The sequence below is a fragment of the Diceros bicornis genome, chromosome 20 (genome assembly GCF_020826845.1).
Source record: "Diceros bicornis minor isolate mBicDic1 chromosome 20, mDicBic1.mat.cur, whole genome shotgun sequence".
NCBI classification, from domain to species: domain Eukaryota; kingdom Metazoa; phylum Chordata; class Mammalia; order Perissodactyla; family Rhinocerotidae; genus Diceros; species Diceros bicornis.
In genome coordinates, this window is record NC_080759.1 from 36722843 (window position 1) to 36746033 (window position 23191).

The 23191-nt window shown below is 39.0% G+C and overlaps 1 protein-coding gene across 6 annotated transcripts in view; it reads left to right on the forward strand.

Annotated features, from left to right (window-relative positions):
- The window catches only part of DROSHA (drosha ribonuclease III), a 120920-nt gene extending 98099 nt beyond the window's left edge, over positions 1-22821 (forward strand). For all 6 annotated transcript variants that reach the window (XM_058564291.1, XM_058564293.1, XM_058564296.1 and 3 more), the window contains 8 exons: positions 859-1016; positions 2065-2170; positions 13603-13744; positions 15224-15306; positions 15398-15501; positions 17704-17796; positions 18625-18671; positions 22407-22821. In XM_058564291.1, the coding sequence (XP_058420274.1) occupies positions 859-1016; positions 2065-2170; positions 13603-13744; positions 15224-15306; positions 15398-15501; positions 17704-17796; positions 18625-18671; positions 22407-22537 (864 nt within the window). In that variant the 3' untranslated portion in view covers positions 22538-22821. The remainder of the gene's footprint in view (positions 1-858; positions 1017-2064; positions 2171-13602; positions 13745-15223; positions 15307-15397; positions 15502-17703; positions 17797-18624; positions 18672-22406) is intronic.
- Positions 22822-23191: the final 370 nt, after the last annotated feature.

Sequence of the window (23191 nt, forward strand, 5' to 3'; positions counted from 1 at the left end):
TATTTTTATATATGCATGTATGTATATTATATATATAGTAAGACTAATCACTAGTGGCTGAACTCTCTCATGAGAGGCTTTGCAGTAATAAATGGCATTAATTCAGAGTACTTTAGAAATATTTTCTTAATATGAAATTGCCCAAAGTTGTTGAAAATGTACATTTTAATTACACTTTTCGTATTTGCTTTCCTCCAGTTGTTAAAAACTCATTGTTATGTGGAGCGCCTCCCTAGTGGTATAATAATTTCCAGTGGAAGCTGAATCCAGTTTTAATGATGCTTATTTGCCAAAATAGGTTGGTCCCTAGAAGACACACAGTGGTCGAGTTACTCTAATGCAGCGGTTTTCAGAGGGTTGTCCCCAGACCAGCAGCACCTGTGTCACCTGAGAACTCATTAGAAAGGCAAATTCTCTGTCCTTACTCCAGACATACTGAATCAGAAACTCTGGGGGTAGAACCTGGCCATCTGCATTTAACAAGCCCTGCAAGGGTTCTGATGTATGCTGAAGTTTGAGAACCACTGCGTTACCGGATATATATATTCTCTACCAGCAATTCTTCAGCTTGCCTCTTCCTTGGAGAGTTAGTATAATACTTGGGATTTTGAACTATCTGTGTATAGAACTTGGCCTTGAAATTTGATAGAAGATTGGAAAATATTATTTGAGCCTTCTTTAAATATTAGGTTTGTTTGCCATTCTAAGAGATGAGAAAGAAGCTTCCGTGTTTTATTGGCATTTCAGAAATGTCTGCCCATGGGAGAAGGAATTCTACAAAACACTATCCTAGAATTGATAATTGCTCTTATAACCAAAAACTGCACATGATTTTTATTTATTTCTCTTTTCTTGTAGCTACAAGAGCCGAATACTGATCGACAACTTATTGAAACTTCTCCAGTTCTACAGAAACTTACTGAGTTTGAAGAAGCAATTGGAGTAATTTTTACTCATGTTCGACTTCTGGCAAGAGCATTCACGCTGAGAACGGTGGGATTTAACCACCTGACCCTGTGAGTTAGAAGTACTCGTGTAGTTCCAATGTGACCATTTAGACAGGTAGCCCCACACCTTGCTGTGTGCCCTTCAAAGGAATTGGGATTTCAAATAAACTTCCAAGAAAGTCACATCGTGAGATAGATGAGCAACCAGACACTGGTGTGGACAGGAGATATGCTCCAATCCAGGGTTTTTGGTCGCATTGTCAGGCATTTTATTTCTTCCTAAAGTATAAGAGAGTGTGAAGGAAGTAAAACTTTTTCTGGAAAGGGACAGATATTAAATATTTTGGGCTTTATAGACCATCTGGTCTCTCTTGCAATGATTTGACTCTGCCATAGTAGCGTAAAAGCAGCCATAGAAAAAGGTAAATGAATGAACATGGCTGTGTCCACTTAAACTTTATTTACAAAAACAGGCCGTGGGCAGAATTTGGCCCTCCAACCCCTGCTCTGGATGAGTGATTTAAAGATGAGTTTGTGAAATAAATAAGAAAATAACCAAAATGTTATTTCTTTGTAGGTTGTTTTTAGTTCCGTTTTTGGCTTCTCTCCCCCATATCAAATATTCACAACTGTCTTTAAACTGTCAAGAGTAAAGATTCTTGTCATAGATTTTTTTAGTTTCCTTAAACTGGATTCCAGATTCGAATAATGGAGTGTATATTTCTTATGAAGAGGTAACAATTTAGCAAAGAAAATTCTTGGGCCTCTTTGCTTTGTTTGGTCTATGTGGAGACTGTCTGTGCCAGATTGTTGTCTGTACTATACTTTGTTTTTCTATTGATGCTTCTCAGTTTCTACCAGGCACTATTTACTAGTCTTTATTTTAGCAGTTGTTTAATCCCTAGATAGTACCCACTTTACCCTTCTTTGAAGCTCAACCTGTATTGACTCAGATCTCTTCTCAATTGAGGGGCCTTAGGGAATTGTATTTGGTTTTCTGCTTTAAAGCAAAATGAACACATTTCTCTTTTAAATGGTGCCTTTCTAAAAATTCTGGTTTTTTAAAAAAATCTACAAATGCTTATTGATCTTTTTACATTGCTGTTTCTTTTTTCAGAGGCCACAATCAGAGGATGGAATTCCTAGGTGATTCCATAATGCAACTGGTAGCCACAGAGTACTTATTCATTCATTTCCCAGATCATCATGAAGGACACTTAACTGTGAGTTTGTGTTAAATCATTCCCTCCAATAAGATTGCTGTATAATAGAGAGTGAAGATTAGAAGAGCCAAATATATATTTATGTAATTGATGACATAGTTCTTGGTCACTTTAGCATATCACAGGGATGTATTCATTTCATTATGCAAGTTGTGTACAAAGCAATATGTGATAAGAACTCATTTTATACTTCTTCATTTAATGATTACCTACTCTGTGCAAGACATTGAGCTAGGCTTCACGGGGGGAGGAAATATTTGTTGACACCTAGGCTATCCATAAGGAGTTTAGAAACTATTAGAAAAGATTAAAAATGTAAGTAAATAACTACAAATTCTCTCTCTCTCTCTCTCTCCATATATGTATATATGGTGTATGGGTATGTGTATACACGTACATGTACGTTATAAAAAGTATAAGTCAGTAATTATAACTAAATACAGGGAGAACCGTGTTAAATATTATAAGGAGGTGTGGGTAAACTGCGCAGTTGTGCTTTTTAGGAAAAGGTGAGATTTCTTTTAGTCCTGGAGTTCCAAAAAGGCTTTGTGGATATGATGCTTGTTGAGCCCTTAAAGATGGGTAGGATTGGCCATTGGGAGTTAGTAGAAAGAAGTTTCTATGCAAAGACATTCCACACATTGGGACTCAAAACAAGGTGACAGCATGAAAAGTCAGAAGCTAGAGAGGCAATAGGGGCTCAGTTTGGCCAGACCACGGTGGAGCTGAAAGACGCTTATAGAGACCAGGTTTGCTTTATGAACAAAGTGAAATGGTCCCCATTCCTCTCACTTTTGTTTCATTTTATAAAAGTTTATTGAGCTTTTTTATTTGCTGTGTACTGTTGTTTGTGAAATTGATCAATAATATAACCAGAATGGTGAAGAAAGCATATCTGGAAGCCAGTCATGATCTCTCAAGGCACAAGGAATGACCTTTGAGAAGTCCCTCTAGAACCGGGCATTGAGAAAGCAAATGTTTTATTGGGCAAAGAAAAGTGGTAGTACACTATAAGATATTTTGTTAGTATAGACTTTTTTCTTTATTATTATTAAAGCAAATTAGTCTTTCATGCTTTGCATCTCTACAGTTTTTATGCGTGTTTTGCTTTGAATAGAATTGGCTCTTATCTCTGCAACTGTGAACCCTGGAAATGGATTATGTGAGACATAAATATTGGAATTAGGGAGAATTTGGTGATTTGGCTATGTTTAGATGTAATTTTTCAGCGGAATTTCTAAGCCCAACAAAATATGGTCCTTCCATTCACTCACTCAGTGAATATTGATTGTGCTCCTACTATATGTCCCATGTACCATTATTAAGTGCTGAGAAATCAGCAGTACTCTTATTTTAAATTTAGTTTTAAATTAACAGTTTGATTACCATTTGAAGTTGACTGCTTTTGGATGGCCTAGAAAATTTTTTCTTCTTGAATTAATGTTAAATTCTTAAGAACATATGAGCATTTACCAGAAATAAACTAGTGCTTAGAATCTTGTTCTACGTTAGAGAAACAATAAACGCTTGTGCGGTATCTTCCATTCGGGAATAGACTCCGTAGCTGTCAAATTGCCATGTCTCAGACCAGCTAGGTACTCTGATAGCCAAATGGCTTGAAATAGAAGTTCATTTTTTTTTTTTTTTTGTGAGGAAGATCAGCCCTGAGCTAACATACATGCCAGTCCTCCTCTTTTTGCTGAGAAGACTGGCCCTGGGCTAACATCTGTACCCATCTTCCTCCACTTTATATGGGACGCCGCCACAGCATGGCCTGACAGCTGTGCATTGGTGCACGCCCGGGATCTGAACCCCGGGCCGCCAGCAGTGGAGTGCGCACTTGACTGCTACGCCACGGGGCCGGCCCCAGAAGTTCATTTTTTGGCCATATAGAGTGTGTTGAAAATGTGTGACTTAAATACACACATTTACCCTTGTATTCTCACAAAATTAATTGTGAATTCTCGGATTTTGTGGAGGTGGGATGATGTAGATCAACAAGTTTACTGTTTCCTGTCTTGGTCACTGCGTACATGCCCACCCCACCCCCAGCATTGAACAGATAATGAAACCAGAGCTCAGAAAGGCAAGAGTCTTGCCCAAGGTCTAGATGAAGGTAAAACCAGGACTATGCTAGAGACTCCAGTTTTATGTTCTTTCCCAAATCGTTTCAGTGCCATTCATTAACTGTAGTTTTATCCAAAATGTTTATCAGCCTTGCTGCCTTAAAATTAGATAATTTTTGAATAGCTTATTAGAAAGATGTTAACAAATGACAAAATTATAATATGATGGTTTTATTAACTATATTCATCGAAAGCTTTGGTAGAAATCAATAGAACCACAGATCTACTGGCAAAATAAAGATTATCAGTCATCAGTTAAATACATATTTTAAAAGATATTCACTCTCATCAACACTGACATGATTGCTCCCTCCCTCCTCCTTGAAACACTGTGTTCCGTTGGCTTCTATCACCCTGCACTTTTCTGGTTTTCCTCTCGCCCCTCTAGGTACTCTTTCACCTGATGAATATTCCAGTATCTAAAAGGCTCACTTCTAGGCCGTTTTCTCTTCTTACTAGAGTCTCTCCGAGGCAGTCTTTTCCATATGTATCATCCGTTTCACTCTATAGGTAGATGACTTCCAAATGGATCTCTTTAGTCCCATTTTTTTTCTGCGTTCTAATTGCAGCTGCCTTCTCAGCATCTCCACGTGTCCAAGACTGAACTTCCTGTCTTCTCCCACCTGGATCTCCTTCCAGTATTCCCTGAGTAATTCACTGGCGACATCACCCAGCCAGTGTTGCAAGTCAGAAACCTAGGAGACATCTTTGATTCCTCCGTCTACTGCCTTACCCTATATTCCAGACCATTCACAAGTCCTGACAATGTTATTTCTTGAGTAACCACCTTGTCTTCATCACCCAGATCCTCTCTACTGACCTCTGTCACCTGGACCACTGCAGTAGTTTCTGCATAGCTGTCAAAATGTTACAGGGATATGATTGACAAAGAGACCCAGTTTGGAGAGGTGGCATTTATTAAGTTGCAAAGGATGGGACTCTTAAGATTACGTTTATATAAAGCACTAGGCAATGCAGTATGCCCATATTTCCCCCTAAGGTGTATGCTACTATTTGAAAAGCTGGCCTTTGCCATTTTTGTGGACATTCTTGTACTCTCCCATGCTGGACGTGGTCTCAGGCAGAAGTCCTTCAGTAGGCCCAGGTTTCAGGCCTGTTTGACAGTGTCACAGTTTCCTACCCTGGTCTTCCTGTAACAACTCTTGCTCCCATCCAATCCATTTTACATGCTGCAGCCAGTGGAGTTTTTTCATAACACATCTCCTGTGATCACACTAGCCATTTATCTTCAGTCCACTTTGGTTGTTCCTCTTCGTCTCCCCAACCTCTTAAAAATTAGAGTGCCTCAGTTCTCAGATGTCTTCTCTTCTCTTTTGGCTTCCTCTCCATGAGTGATCTCATGGATTTGAATACGTCTGTACAGTACTTCCTAATTTATATTCTCAGCCTTTGCTTCTCCCCCTATATATATCTATATATAGGTCTATCTATAGACCTATATATAGATATATAGACTCATATATCTATATATCTATAGATATACTTGAATATCTAGATCTACAGATATACTAGAATCCCTAGTTGGATTTCTGTTAGGCATCTCAAACCTAAGATGTCCAAAACAAAACTGATTTTCACCGCGAAACCTGCTTTTCTCTAGGTGTTCTCCATATCAGTGAGGATCATTCCATTCTTCTAGTTGCTCAGGCTGAAAACCTTGGAGTCATCCTTAACTCTTCTTCTCTCATAGTATACTTCCTAGCCATTAGCACATCCTGTTGATTTTACCTTAAAAGTTTGTGTGGAATGTGACTACTTTTCACCAACTCCACTGTTATCACCCTGGTCCTGGCCACTATTATCTTTCCCCTAAATTACAGCCATAGCCTCCCAACTGGTCCATCTCCGCACCCTTCAGTCTATGTTCATAACTTCTAGAAGGATCGTTTTTAAAAGGAAGTCAGATTATAGCCCTCTCATTTGCAAAACCTTCCAAAAGATTTCCCATCTTAAGGGTAAAAGACACTCTTGTTACCTACAAAACCCTGTATGACCTGCCTCCCTGCTGCTGTCTCTGACTTTATCTCCTAGACTCTTCATTCACATTGGCCTCTGTGTGATTCCTGCAGGACACTAAGCAAGCCTTTACCTCAGGGCCTTTGCATGTGCTGTGGCCAAATCCCTCACCTCCTTCAGGTCTCTGTTCAAATGGCATCTTATCAATGATGCCTTCTTTAATCCACCCTGCTTAAATAGCGGCCTCTTCCCTTTGTTCCCAGCCCTCCTCCCCCAGCCTGGAACCTCATCTCCATTTTCTCCTTAGCACATACCATATATTTTACTTACTTAATGTCAGTCTGTTCTCATCAGAGTGTAAACTCCATGAGGCAAGAGTTTTTGTCTGTTTTCTTCCTTCCTGATTCCCTGGGTGCTTGGAGAGTTCCTGGCATATCAGTGCTTAGCAAATATGCTTTGAATGAATGATGGTCACATGCCAGTCTAATGCTCTTCAGTTGTCTTTGGATAGTGACTAAAGAACAAGCAAGGTCCTAGGTGCTCTGGCCTGCCCACCTGCCTGGCCTCGTGTCATATTTTTTTCTCTCTGCACCTCTCCACTGTCCTGCTTTGTATTCCTCCAAGGCCCCTCCTGCCATCCGGCTTTGTACATGCTGTTCTGTTCTACCTGGAGACTGTCTGCTTCCTGCCTTACTCTCATCTGCTTGCTATCTCCTACTCTTGCATTAGATGTCAATTTTGGTGTGACTTCTGGTCACAGGGGAGACTTTCCCTGGTGAACCCCCCAGTCGAAATTCTGTGTTCTTTTCCTTCCTGGCACTTATTTCAGTTTGCCTATCCACTAGCCTCGAAGTTGTGTGAGAGCATGTTTTTATTTATCACTGTATGCCCGGCAGTGCCTGGCATATGATAGGCTCTCAATACATATCTGATAACTAAATAAAAGAATGAGAGTTTTGCAGGTGGCTAAGTCATATAGAGAGAAGAGGAAGTGGCACTGGAGGGAAGTGGCACATTGTTTTATGTATAAGGAAAGAAGCTGCAAATTTATTTATGAATGTCCAAAGATTAAAATTAATTTAAAATTTTTGGAGGATTGGTTAGTGCAGTTGCATTGGGAGGGATGACAATTGCTCATTATTGTGATTAAAAAACACACAGCTATAGTAATTCACACTGGGAGTCATTAGTTAGCTTTGAGCCATTCTCTTGCACACTTGTTTTACAGAGAACAAGGACAGTTGAGCAAATGAAATCGTGGTTTTCCAGTTTTGAATGGTGATGGGGAAAAACAATGTTCTCTATGTTGGGTATTCAAAAAGGCCTACTTAGGAGGCTCAGGCTTACGAATTGTTCTAGGATGACTGAGTTTGAATTGGGCTGTAGAGGGAAGAGGTTCTATTTCATAGACTGAAGTTTTCTTTTTTTTGTTGTGGTGGTGTTGTTGAGGAAGATTCGCCCTGAGCTGACATCTGTGCCAGTCTTCCTCTATTTTGTATGTGGGTCGCTGCCACAGCATGGCTGATGAGTAGTGTAGGTCTGTGCCCGGGATCTGAACCTATGAACCTGGGCTGCTGAATTGGAGCGTGCTGAACTTAACCACTAGGCCACCGGGCAGCCCCTCAAGTTTTTGTTTTTTAGGGTAGAACCTACCCAGAGTGCCTGTCTTGTCACACTTGCAAGTTTTAACACTTGCATATGAGTTTTCTCCTCTATATTATACTCTCTTAGCCTTTATTATGTGCTATTGAGCTCAAAATAATTGCTAATCCCCGTGCCTCTATATGCAAGGCACTGTGCGTGTACCAGCAGGATGAACTTGCAGACATTTTTTGTTTGTTTTTAGAGGAATGATTAGGGATAGTGAGAAAGACAGCAAGGATTACAAATAAAAAATTTGAGAACCAGTGATCTTATCCCTTTTTACTGCCTCCAAACAGCACTAAGCACGAATCATTCAGACAAACAGGTGTCTTATCTAAAAGATCTCTTGGAGAGGATAGATTCCACAGCCTGCTGGTTGAGAGTTTCTCTGTCACTGACATAATTTGGCTCTTTCTATCTGACCTGTGTTCTGCCTGCTAGCGTTCAGGTACCTTTTCCTTAGTTATCCTGGGGAATGGAGACCATCTGGCTGCCACTCTGGGTACAATAGACCTGTGTGGCGCATCACTGTCACTTTTAATAATATATTCTGCTTTCACTGCATGCTCTTATATTAAAGTCCTCAAAATACTAAATCACAGTCTACTTAGTTTACACTAGGTGGCCCTCTTTGGTAGCTCGTGCCCCACAGCTGTGGTTTCCTCTTTAGAATTAAGAGTGAATAGAGGCGTTGGAGGAATGACAATACGTTTCTTTGTTTGTTTTAAACTAATAAACCTGTTTCTTATTAAATTTTAAGTTTAAATTAATTATGAAAGACTGCTGTGCTGAGATAATAGAAAACATCCTGGATTCTCACAATCAGAATTTGAGGTTTGTGATATTTATGTTGGTCCCTGCCATTGCATCCGGAACTCAGCAATCCCATTGTCAGCTTAACAGAGAGCCCTGACAATGGCTTTCTTCACTTTTTCTGGTGATTTCAAATTAAATTTTGCCTTTTGGAGGGAGTTAAAAAAAGTTGTTAAGGATAGCTTAGCACTTGGTAAAATGAAGAGCTTTGAAGACAACGAGTGAACAGGTATCCAGAACATTTTGCATTGAAAACAATTCGAGAGGAATTCCTAGAACTTTCTATAACGCTTTCCCTGTAACTGAGGAGCAAACATATCTTCCCTATTAGGGATGATGCTGTTGTGGATAATAGCAGCAGCTCATATTTCTGGTGTGTTTATTCTGTGCCAGTCATTGTACTTAAAGATTGTATATTCATCCACTCATTGTCATTACAACCCTGCGAGGTGAGTATTACTTTCTCCGTTTTATAGAAAAGGAAGTTGAGCATCTGAGAGATCTAGTAACTTACACAAGGTCACTTCGCCAGAAAGTGGAAGGGCCCCAATTTGAACCCCGGGCAGCTTGGTGCCACATCTTTTGCTTTTTACTACTGCATCTAACATAAGGTGTTGTTTGCAAAACTGTCTGATAACTGTCTCTTGCTCAACTGGGTGTTTAATGTTCGTTTTCCAAATTTCTACTAAAAAATTAAAAGCAAGTATTTCCTCATTGTAAAATAGTAAGTTATAGCATCCCATCTGCAGGCTTTCTAAACTCGTACCTTGCCCCGTTGAAATCCATCTGCCAAAATGCTATTGCTAAAATCAAAAATTACCTCGCCGCTGCTCCCGCTTGACATCTTTTGGTATTCCTCCTGCTCTACAGTAGGGTACAGACTTCTTTACATCACCTGATGCAAGACTCTCTGCCCAGAGGCTGGCCAGCCTCCCCTGCGTTGGCCGCCCCCACTCGGCTCTGATGTCTCCTCCAGTTTCACCTGGTAGTCACCTTGCAGTGTCATGGCCCCTCACTTTTGCCAGAACTGTTCCATCTTCCTGGAAAACCCTTCCCCACTGTCTATAGCAGTCCATTCAGGCTGCTATAACAAAATGCGACAGCCTGGGTAGCTTATAAACAGCAGAAATTTATTGCTCACTGTTCTGGAGGATAGTCTGAGATCAGGGTGCCAGCATGGTCAGGTGAGGGCCCTCTTCCAAGTCACAGGCTTCTCGTTGTACCTTCACGTGGTGAAAGGGCCAAGGGCTCTCTCTGGAGCCTCTTTTGTAAGGCCACTAATCTCATTTGTGAGGGCTCCACCCTCATGACCTAATCACCTCCCGAAGGCCCTACCTCCTAGTACCATCATCATTAGGGGTTAGCATTTCAACACATGAACTTGGGGGGACACAAACATTCAGACCATAGCACCCACCTTTCTCCTGCTGGCTGACTCATTTTGCAGTTCTGACTCTATGTTCATCAGAATCCACCTACGTAGATTTTTTTTTAATGCACATGTATGCGTTACATCCCCAGAAGTTGTAATCCTTGGTTCTTGGAAGAGGCCTAGACACCAGTATCTCAGAAGCACCTTGTGATTCTGATGTTCCAACCTGGTCACCGAGCATCTGAAATGTCTTTACTCAGGGGTCAGCTCCTCCAGGAGGCCTTTTGGAAGACTGGGATGGAGAGGAGCACCTACTTGCACTGGGGCCGCTGTGCTGTCACTGCAGCTACCACAGTGCATGGCGGTGGCCAGTGTGTGTGTGGCTTCCTTTGAAGATTAGCACCTTACAGAGGGCAGCAACAGGATTTTGATCTGTTGCTCGGGGTCTTTAGCTACCAGCACAGGGCCTGGCATAGAATCGGCCTCTGCCCCTATTACACTGAACTGACACAATTTCAGGGGGTTTTATGCCTTGTGATCCCGTTGATCCCACTCATTGGCAAACAGCACGATTCACTCAAGCAAAGGCCATGGATGGAAGCTGGCATTTAAAGAACTGCCATTTGGACTTTCTTATTGAGGTAAAGAGCAAGGTCTTGACTCTTTTCAACTCATCTTCTAAATTTAAACTGACTCTAAAAATATGGGTGATTTATAGCTTCCTTCTGCCCCCCCACTGGCTCTAAGTTTTTGGCAAGAACATCTTTAAAGATCTTATTTTCTGCTGGCCACCCTGCTGCTTTAAGACCTGTCAGGTCATATCTTAACTAAAACCGGAAGCGTTTCTGCTTCCCTCCTCCCTGCTCTCCTCCTTCCCTGTCAGGCAGTGTTACTGCACAACACTGAATGAGGAGCCCGGACTGGAGGACAGAAGCTGGGGCCCGGGAACCAGTGATGTGTCATGGTTTGTGTGTGCTCACGTGTACCTCACGCTTGTTGGTTCTGAGGCATGAAAACTCCATTTATGCAGCCTAAATTAGAGTTTCTTCCTCTCACCAAAAGCATTTATTGAGAGAGAACCAAACTTTCTCAGCATAGCCATATTCCCAAAATAGCCCTCCTATTTCCCCATGGCCTCTACTTTAAGAACCACCCCCTCATTAGAAATCCAAACCAAAAAGACAAACTCCCTTCCGGCTCAATTACTCTGTAATTACAAGATACTAGGCTAGTGGGCTCCCTATTGGTTGGATCTTCTATTAATATTATAGGCCTTTTTAAAAAATTTTGAGCTTCTCTGTGGGTATTAATTTCACTGAAACACTCTATTGAAGAAAAGAGGGAGAAATAGGAGGAAGGGAGCAGACAGAGACAAGCAAAGAATAATAGTCTGTAACTCAACAACAAGCATGGCTTATGAAGATCAAGTTGTATTTCTGCTTCATGAATCATTGTCAGACAAATTAAGAACATATTGTTTCTTATTTATCTGTTGTCAAGGATGCAATCTCAGGCATTGAGAATAAATCTTGATTTTCATAAGCTCAGTTGACACTATGGAGCCAGAGAGCATAAAACTTGCATCTAATAAACAAAGTGCGATGTGGAACAGCATGGGGTGTAATACCAACACAACTTACAGCTGCTTCCTGCTTCTTGGCCCTGATGTCAGAGATATTCCTCAGCAGGAAGGAATTGTAATAGACCAAGAATTTGGTATACAGTAGTGTCTGCTTAGCCACAGGAGATATGTTCCAAGATTCCCAATGGATGCCTGAAACCGTGGGCAGTACCAAACCCTATACCAAAATCTATATGTTTCTTCCTAACATACATACCTATGATAAAATTTAATTTATAAATTAGGCCCAGTAAGAGATTGACAACCATAACTAATAATAAAATAAAACAATTATAAAATATACTGTAATAAAAGTTACCATAGATCTTAGCAACCTCAATATCTGATTCTTTTTCTTTCCTTTTTAAGTTGAGATCTTTCACCTTTTCACAGAAGGGAAGCACTTCACGGCTTCTCTTTGGCATATCCGAATTGCCAGCTTCAGTCCTCTTGCACTTTAGGGACATTATTAAGTAAACTAAGGGTTACTTGAACATAGGCACTGCGATACCAGGACAGTTGATCTAATAACTGAGATGGTACCAAGTGATAAACAGGCAGGTAGCATATACAGCGTGGATATGCTGGACAAAGGGATGAATTATCCCTGGGGTGGGATGGAGCGGGGCAGCTCAAGATTTCATCACGCTACTCAGAACAATGCACAATTTAAAACTTATAAATTGTTTATTTCTGGAATTTTCCATTTAATATTTTCTGACCATAGTTGACCAGGGCTAACTGAAACCATGGAAAGCAAAGCCGCGGATAAGGGGAGACTATTGTATCTGCTATAAGAAACTCTAGTTTTAGGTGCGTTTTTCCCCCAAATCTTAGAGACTGGGGATAATTACTTTCAGTTTTTGTTCGGTGAGTTCCCTTCTTTGTATCTACTCTCAGCCTCCCTCCCCACCTTTCCCCTAGTGAGGGATTAGCGAGTGTTAAATTCCTAAACCATGCTTGTTTGATGGGCACCTCTATGATGGATTGGTTGTGTAATTTTCAAGCATTGTTTAATATTACAACTTGGATAGTCCTTGGAGAACTCTTAGCTGACTGAAATTCCTAGTAGAAATTTTTGTTTTGAATTTTTGAAGTTGAAACATGAAAAATTATATTTTAATTTGATTAAAGATAAGGGGTCACAGTTTGAAAAACTGTAACTCAGGATATATGGTATAAATTTTTAAAATAACAATAAAAGTAAAAATGTAAATAAATAATTTAAATATTTTATATAATACCAAAACGTTACTTTCCCAAATCCTATAGTATGATAATTAGCATCAATGCCATGAAACTTGAAGCTTATTTTAGACTTTTAAAAAATGCTCCTTTAAAAACTACTGTACAGTGACAGAAAGCAGCTTGAGTTTGCCTGGTGGGAGGTGGATCTGATTGATTGCAAAGGGGCTCAGGGAACTTTTTTGGGGTGATGGAAATGTAGAAGGTTGTCAAAACTCATCTAACTATACTTAAAATGGGTGCATTTTATTATATGTAAATTATACTTCAATAAAGTTGGTTTTTAAAAATTTTAATGCTCCTTCATTTAGTATCATTAAACTTAATGGAAGCTATGACCTTTAATCATGGTACAGCATCCTCCCAACACTGCTCACTGCTACTAAACAGCTAAATGAACTTTTTAAATGTCAGGTAAAATCTGGGAGCAGAGTAAGTTACTAAGGAGAAGCCAGAAGCGTGTGGAGTTTGGAGTTTGTCCCTGCTGCCCGGGGGTAGTGGTTGAGGACTTAAGCCATCACTTACCTTGGTCTCCTGTCAATGAGATGGTCTCAGGCTGGTTAGGCCCAACACAGGAGTGAGAGACATCAAAAGTGAAATGGTTTCTAAACGTACCTCAATTCATTTTGGCCAGTTGTTGCGAAGCTCTTTGGTGAATAACAGAACTCAAGCCAAGGTAGCGGAGGAGCTGGGCATGCAGGAATACGCCATCACCAATGACAAGACCAAGAGGCCTGTGGCCCTTAGGACCAAGACCTTGGCAGACCTTTTGGAATGTGAGTCCTATGAAGTATAGCTTTTCTCTTAACCTGTGGATTCAAAGTTTAAATCAAATGGACCAAAATTCATCCTTCCTCTTCTTCTTCTTATGTTCTGACTAAAGAAATCTCTTTTCTATTTTAATTTTTATGTATGCTTTCCTCCAAAGATTGTTTGAAGGAGAATAATGTGGAATTAAGATGTGTGAATAATGAATTTTATGTTCAGACTGTGTTCAGTGGTGTCACACCCCCTCCCACCGTGCCTTGATACCACTCCATCCTAACGCTCAGCCGTCATGTCCCTTTGTGTGAAACAGCAACAAAACATGAGTATTGGTAATAGTGAATCGTAGCTTTTTTTGCCGTCCAGCAGCCTTTATATAGGGGCATAGAAGAAAGAAGGGTAATTTATTCACTAAAGACTAAAACTGTTATCCATTATTTTGAATGGGCTCAAAGCTCAATGGACAAATGTTGTTGTCATCTTCTACAGCTTCTGATATGGTCTTGTAGCGTTATAAATAATCCTATTATAGCTAACTAAAGGATTACACACACAATCTTATTGTTTCTGATACTACTTCAAAATAAGTGGGCCATTGATTGGGCCTGGGAACGTTTTTTTAATGTTATGGTATTTTTGAGCATTGGAATTATATACAAATGTTAAAGTCCACCATGTAAAACCAGCTCATTTACAAATGCAAGGGCAATCTGACTAAGGAACATAAAGAAACTTCTTTTTCAATTAAAGAAAATAAATTTAGAGATTAAAATTACAAAAAAATTAAGTTGAGTGATCAGTCTCACTGGCATTTTTTTTTTAGCTCCATGAAAGCTATTTTTATTCCTCCTTTAAACTCACCATTTATTTACTCGGTTAAGATACTTTTTAATGAAGTCGCCTTTGGGGTCACCATTTATTAATGCAAAGTTGGATATATTGTTATATTGTCGTGAAGCCCGGTGTTAAGTTTTTCCTCTATTTGGGCAGATTGAATCTATAAATTGTCCCATTTCTGTTTATGAAATGTAACACAGACCCTTGTTAAATGGGTGATCTCCTCAAGATTGGTATTGAGAATGGCAGGTCCCAAGGATGTGCTCATTCTGATGTCATATCTGATCTTGAAGCTATATTTTGATTTATTTGATGTTAACATGGTTGTGTACCTGGATATCATTTTTTCCCTGCTATACAGCAGTATTTTGTCTATCGTTTTAACTAACTGTTCACTTAGTCCTTAGCTAACCATAATTTGGTCTTTGTACTCTATGATTTTACATCTTAATCACACATCTAAGTTGCCACTTCTAATGTAAGTGATAAAGAGTAGGTCTTGTTGGAAGAAAAATGAAATGGTAATGCTAAAAAATAAAGAGGGCCTGGAAGTTGAAAACCTTATTAAAATGTTTCTTAAAAGTCCAGGTCTGTTACTTTTTCTGATAAATGGCAATGCATTGTGATTTATTTTTAAATGTTCTCTTTTTCAGCATTTATAGCAGCGCTATACATTGATAAGGATTTGGAATATGTTCATACTTTCATGAATGTTTGTTTCTTTCCACGATTAAAAGTAAGCTTATATGAAATTTAAATTGGTTGTATGCTTTATGCTTGGTGACTCCAGAACACATTACTAAATACTTTTTGGGGACTTGCTACAGGAGTTCATTTTGAATCAGGATTGGAATGACCCCAAGTCCCAACTTCAGCAGTGTTGCTTGACACTTAGGACAGAAGGAAAAGAGCCAGACATTCCTCTGTACAAGTAAGTACTCGCTGCCCACAGGGCATCGGATCCAGTGAGCTTACAGCTGATGCTCCATGTGCCTGGAGGAAAAACTAATACCCGTGGGGTGATCGTGACAAGGGCCCTGGATTGAGACATCTTGACTCTCCTCTGGGCCCAACATTGAAACTCTTTGGGCTTTGAAGTCTTTTAGCTCTAAGTAAGTGAGTCACACTCAATTATCTAGGCTTCTTCCCATCTCTAAAATGCTCTGTAAACTACTAGGAAGACGTACTAATATTAGGAGATCAAGATAAGAAATTCGAATTAAATAGTTTATATCCGTTTTTTATTTGTCGTCTTATTTCTTGTCACCTCTGCTGTGCTGTGCATCTAGATCAGAAGACTGTGTATGCTTATTTGTGACAGTGTTTGGGAGTTTCTCCCACTTTGAAGCCCTGTTGGCCTCTGTCCCTATTGCCTGACAGATAAGCTCGCTCGCTGTCAGGCGGTCACTGTAAGAAGTGGGGCGGTTGGTTCTTCACTGCTGCTCTGTTATTCAGATATTTGGAGCTTTTCTTCCCAGAATGTGTATCAGAAGCTGCCCTGTACTTTTGAATGTCTTTAGTGACAAATCTTTATCCTTTGAGTGGTAGCCAAAAGTCATTTAAAAGGAACACAGGTCATTACACACATAACACCAGTTTTGATGAAAACAGGAGGTTTGACTCTGAAGTAGAGTAATTATCTTGAGACAGTCATGTGTTGATTCAGAAGGTGGTTTCAAAGAAGAATTACAAAGGGAAGATTATCAAAATAGGTGGGTTGCCTCTCAAGGTATTGTCTGGATATGTGTTTTTAAGGATGTTTAAAAATCTAGTTTCAATACTGCTTTACCTCTTGTCTGTGTGCACACATGGTTGCCAGCACACACATTTGTGTGAGTGTCCATGTGCAATAAAAGCCTCCTCCTGTGGACTTTCTCAAACTTCAAAATCCTTAAGGAAAAACACCCGAGTGGCAGCCAGGAATTTTAAATCCTTTTTAATGTTTTTATTTGTTTTTATTTAATAGTCACAACACGTTATGGGCTTTTTCGCTAAAAGAAAAACCGAGGCCAAGAGAAGGTTGAGTCACCCCACAGCAAGCCACTATAAATTGTCCCAAGAAGCTGTCACTTGCTAAACAATGTTTCCTTTATTCGTTAAAAAACTCCAAATGTTCAGAAATAGCACTTTAATATGTGCCTAATAAGCATAATGAATATCCAAACTGGATTACATGAAAGGCTCAAAGTATTTCCTCATCAAAGTGATAATTAAGGTTCAATAAATAAAGCAAGGAGGATAAACTTCTCATAGTGCAGGCATGATTATTATAAGTGTTACCTTGAAGAAGCCATCCGTGTACTTGCATCCCGTGGAGTTTATAAACACAAAGGAAATCACTCTGCTCCCTTCTCATAAATCTCCCAAATGAAAGCACACGTTGAGTTTGTTCTTTTTTATCAAGATGATGGGGATGTTTTACATAGCTTTTTCAAGATTACTGTGTTTATTCCGTTATCTTTGTTGGCAAATTTTAATTTCCCTTTTCCATGAAGTTATCAGTTTTACCACGTTTGAAATCTGCACCATGTCATTAAAATCCAGAGTACCTGGAGTTTTGTTTTTTGGCAGTTGTGTTGTGTACTCAGCGTTATAGAATACCTTTGAAATGATCTCAGATGTTTCAGAAATTAAATACGTTTTATGATCTTTTAGATATGATATCAGACATTAGAAAGAATCCTTAAAGGATGTGAAGCCATTCAGATGTGGCTTGAGGTGTATTACCCAAATATTTATTACTTTTAGCTGTGATTAGCACAAAAACGATGACCACACTGAAATGGTTAACTTTTCTCTGATAAAAGTTTGTTAATTTTATGACACTTGGAATATACACACTTTGAAATTGTTTAAAAATATTTTACACTTTACTGTTATCCTTCAGATACTATTTATAAATGCTTTGGGAAAAAATATATAAAAATCCAATGTAGAATTTTAAAAATGTCCTACTTCAAAAGCTCTCTATATTTGTCAGGTTAACAAATCCAAAACTTGCCCCTTTAATTTTCTTGTTATTTTTACCTTCCTCTGTCTAGGCAATAAGTACATTGGGTTTTTTTGAGATACATAGTTGCAATACCAATTAAATAACGCTACCATAATTACTGTCCTTTCTTTTCCCTTCCAGGACTCTGCAGACGGTGGGGCCATCGCATGCCAGAACCTACACTGTGGCGGTTTACTTCAAGGGAGAAAGAATCGGCTGTGGGAAAGGACCAAGGTAGGAGAAGAAAATACTTTCAGTTTCTTTGAATGAACATCCTGAGTGTCTGAGAAGTCCCTACTTGGTATTTCCCAACTCTGCAGTCTGTCTTTTTTGACTTAGAGTATAGCATGTTCACGAGTAATAGCAAAGTGAATCCCAAGGGTTAATGTCCCCACCAAGCCCCACCCCAGACTTGAGAATCGGCCTTGGAGAGCTGGTGTGCCATTGCCTTAAGGGCTTTGGCTCCCTTGAGAAAACCACATTACCTGGTGCACAGGTAAGGTCTGTCCAGCTTTAGTTACCTGACAGAGTAGCCAACATTGCTACAACCATTTTGAGACACGTCATGCATGACACAACCATTAGACATTTAATCTCTTATTGCTACTCACTTGAGCTTTGTGGAAATGCTCACATCTTCAGGTAAAAAGAATTGTGTGTGTCATCACCTTTCTTTGAACCGTCCCATCTATATCTTAAACTGAGAGGTGATTTGAAATCTGTCTATACATATATTTTTTTACTCTTTGCCTCTTAAGCTTTACACTGAGGACATTCAAATTTTAAGAAATACTTCAGACCTCATATAAATGGAAGGCATTTTATTGCAGTATTAAAAGTGTGGAACAAATAACTTAAACAGGCTTCGTGCAAAGAAATGACGTTTCTTCATGCCCTTGTATGTATTCCTGTCTGTGCAATTCAGTATATGCTGGTAGAGGTGATCAGATAAAATTTTATGCACCAAACGTGAAAATCAGCCTGAATAATTTGTAGCCATACCTGTGTTTTTGAAAAAAATCTTTAAGTTAAAGTGTACTTTACCTTTGTTTTATTTAATAGTATTCAGCAAGCAGAAATGGGAGCAGCAATGGATGCACTTGAAAAATGTAAGCCTATCTCTTTTTCTATAATTATATGTTCGTAACGGAATGAGTGTTTTATGGAAAGAAAATGGGGAGATAAAAAAATCCTAAGTACTGATAAAAGGTGATCTTCTTTTCTTTGTAATTATTCTCCACACAGAGCGTAGTAGAATGTAAGATGTGTATAAAGTTGGCTTATAATTTAAAAAAAACGTATTCCCAAATTCTTTTTGATTTTCATTTTCCGTTTTTGCCTAGAGTCCCGTTCTCAACCCAGCTAACCCATGTGAACAACTCAGTGTATTTCTTTCTATATATTTCTCCATATTTCTAAAGTCTTATACATGTGAAGGTTTTTTCTCTTTGGTTTTTGGCCATTGTTTTATTAGAATGGATATATTTACATATTTCTCTGCATCCTTCTTTTCTTGCTCAATAATACGTCATGGGCAGCCCTGCAGGTCGTAGTGGCTCCAATTCATTCTGTCTTAATGGCTGCATAATATTTCAGGCTGTGGATGTGCTGTATTTTGTTCAGCTTTTTAAATTTTTGGTGGACACTATTTCTGGTTTTTTATCACTATTGACAGTCAATGTCTATATATCGGTGCTTTTAGTTCTGTGGGGTAGCTTCCCAAGAGTGGGATCGCTGCGTTGAAGAAACTTCAATTACATAATTGACTGTGTAGGGAACTGCATAGTCTTTTGTAAATTGAAGGCTTAAGTGCAAGAAATTTTTCTTCAGTGGTATATTGTGCTGCACAGCAGAACCTGTGGGTAAAACATGATAATGCAGTTCTATTATGCTTCAAGTACCAGCTGAATGTGGGCGAGAGCAAAGTGCGGGAAGCTAAGTGAAGACGCCCAGGATTCTCAGCTGTGGGAGAGATTCCAGGAAAGGCAAGAAGGCCGAGAGCCAAGTGGAAATCAACAGATAGGAGCTTCCTGGGGGTGGGAGGAGTTAGTAGGGGCAGAAGCTCGTGTTACCAGGGTCCGGTGTCCATGGAATCTTCACTGAGAGTTTTAAGTTGACTGTTAGGGAATTTTTTCATCCCTTATGTATAAATGCCCAATCACATATTGAAATAAAAGTGAGATTCCTTTTCCATCTATAAAATTATTAAAGCTTATCTTTGGAGTTTCTTTGTTTGCTTTCAGCCATAAAATAGTGCTAGAGAAATGGCCTGTTCTGACTGTCCTCCACATACATATTAGTAGTGGTGAATTATTTAAATTGCTGGAAAGCAATTTGGTAGGATGTATCAGGTCCTCAAAGAAGTTCATACGCTTTGATCCAGAGATTTCATTTCTAGGAGTCAAACCTAAGGAAATAATTGGAGTTATGAACTAAAGTTCATGTACCGTGATAATCATGATAACTTGATTTATAATAGCCAATCAATCAATAATCAAACTGCATGTTTAACAGTAGGGAAAGGTTTAAGTAAATTATAGTATAACCTAGAGGTTGGCAAACATTTTCTGTAAAGGACCAGATAGTAAATATTTTAGAGTTTGCAGGCCATACAGTCTCTGTCACAATTACTCAACACTGCCGTTGTAGCCTCCAGGCATGGATAGTATGCAAACGAATGGGTGTCTGGGTTCCAATAAACCTTATTTACCAAACAGGTGGAGGGCTGTCTTTGGCCTGTGGACAGTAGTTTACCAACCCTAGCTTTAGTCAATGTTGTAATATTTTGCAGCCATTAAAATAATATTTTTGAAGACTAATGATATGGGAAAATGCTTATACTAGAATAAGTGAAAAAAAGTGTACCCATAAAAACGTACCTGTAGTGTATTCTCCCAATATAAGGGTGGGTGGGGGAATGATTTTAAGTGTTTATGTGTCTATGTAGTATTTACACACATTTACATCGTGTATGTATGTGTGGGGGATAACTTTACTTCATAGGAAAAGGCCTATAAGAACATGTAAAAGTTTACCAATGGTTAGATCTGAGTGGTGGGATTTTGTTTTTTAACACAAATTTAATTTCGCAGTGGAACTTATTGAGGAAGTAGGTTCATTTGGCAGAAACTTGCTTTACAGCTCTCTCTTTTGGATTTGTTTGATTTATTTTTTTTAAAGTACTTATATTACTTGAAACCTTTGTTTTACACAATACGTAAGGCATCGATTCAATATCATTTAGAGAATAGGATTTTATTACTGTTTTGTTTCTAAAATCCAGATGTCCTGTTCCTCTTTGTTTAAAATCCGTCACTGACTCTCAGATATACAAGGTCTTTGCCGATTCACCGCCTGCCTTTCAGATGCTTTTCCTACCACCCCGTCCCTGTCCCTTCTCCCAGCTGGCCTGAGGATGGGACACTATGTAAAAAGGGAGGAAAAAGAATTTAGGAATGTGCTATGTATTTATATCCACTTTTATTACGCTTCAGCCTTGACAAAATGGAACTTGCTTTTCCCTAAACATGCCATGCTCTCCCACATCTCTGAATCCTCATGTTTTTAAATATGAAGTCTACCTCTTGTATGAAACAGTCCCTTACCTGGTTAGGCAGAACAGTGTCATTTTTCCTCTGTGTTACCAGGTAACTTGTGTCGCTCTCATTCGTGCATGCATCCCTTCGTGATGTTTGTTATTGAAATATGTGTTTGTTAACTAAGTGTGTAAAATGACGTTTTTTCTCGCTCCATACTTGATTCCTTACTCCATGGCTACACTTGTTACATACCACAAGTGACAATGTAAAATTTTTAAATCTTAATTAAGATTTCCACTGTGTCAACACTCTTGCACGGGGTCAAATACCAAACTAAATATAGCTTAAACTGTGCTATCGAGTGACGTGTTTCCTTTAACCAAATAAAAGTGCTCTCCTTGAGTTGCTGTTGCTGATATAGCTTTGGGCTTCCAATGGTAAATTTCAAAAATAGAATTATCAGAAATAATGACTTAGAATGTGGCCTCCTTTTGTCCATCTGATCTTTTTTTGCTCTTTTCAGATACTTTAATTCTTGGTAAATAATGGTGTGATAATATCATTATTTGTTTGAAGTTTTAAGTTTGAACTTTGCAAGCATATACAACTCCATTTTATTCTATCCTTTAATCTCTCCCTGAAAATCACTCGTTCCTAGGAGAACCATGTTAAAGCACCTAGTTGGAAACATTCTGAAACCACATGTCTATGTTTTAACATTTCTGTATGTTTTGGTGCCTTTTATGCTGAAGTTCACATCAGATATTGAAATCTGGAATCAGGGGTACTGATCCAGACTTCCATTGCATTTCTGAATGATAAAAGAATAAAGGAAGAAAACGAGGGCTGGCCCCGTGGCTTAGCGGTTAAGTGCGCACACTCCGCTACTGGCGGCCCGGGTTCAGATCCCGGGCGCGCACCAACGCACTGCTTCTTTGGCCGTGCTGAGGCCGCATCCCACATACAGCAACTAGAAGGATGTGCAGCTATGACATACAACTATCTACTGGGGCTTTGGGGCAAAAAAAGGAGGAGGATTGGCAATAGATGTTAGCTCAGAGCCGGTCTTCCTCAGCAAAAAGAGGAGGATTAGCACGGATATTAGCTCAGGGCTGATCCTCCTCACCAAATAAATAAATAAATAAATAAATAGAAAATGAACAATTTTTTTTTTCTCTTGCCTTACAAAATACAACTCTTTGTATTTTGTATGAATATATGTTTGTATGTGTATATGTTGTTTGCATCATTCTTTGCACTAGTGGCTATCCTTTATTAAGTATGAAATATATCTCCTTGTGTCAGATAACTTTCCCCAGATGGCCCATCAGAAGCGGTTCATTGAACGGAAATACAGACAAGAGTTAAAAGAAATGAGGTGGGAAAGAGAGCATCAAGAGAAAGAGCCAGACGAGACTGAAGACATAAAGAAATAAAGGAGGGCACGGAAGTGGTGGTGTGTTTACTTGCTTAATAACTGTGACTGTTGCCCATTGAGACCTAGCCCAGTTTTCCTCTAGACAAGGAATGAAGTGTGCCCATTGAAATAAAACATGAAGTCAAATTGTTGTTGTTTTACTGATCTAATATTCTGTTTTTAGCTGGATGGTCTTTATTACAAAATATGTGATTTCTCTTCTATTTAATGGAAAACTTCACTTTGGTGGATGTGCTATTCCCTTTTATTTTGTTCTTTAAACAATAAAATTCAAAAAGCATATTCTATGTGGAATAGATCCTGTTTTTCTATCTCTGTCTGAGATTGTGACTCCAGACTTTCAGCTGACAAGTGAAAAATTCACTTTACCAGATATTCGGGCTATGTTCTATTAATATCTATATTTTTTGAAATCTTTGGATTATTAACTAGATTTTTCAGCTTTCATCTGGATGTTTATCATGTTCTGAGCTGCAAATATTGAATTTACCCTTCACTAAGGAGTGAATCCTTTGTAGAAGGAATCCCTTTAACATTTAACTGGCTAATGGGAGTGGGAAAGACTGACATTTGAGTTGCGTATATTCTTGGAATCGTCAGGATAGGGGAGAAATCATGATTTTTTTTTTTTGCTTGAGGAAGATTAGCCCTG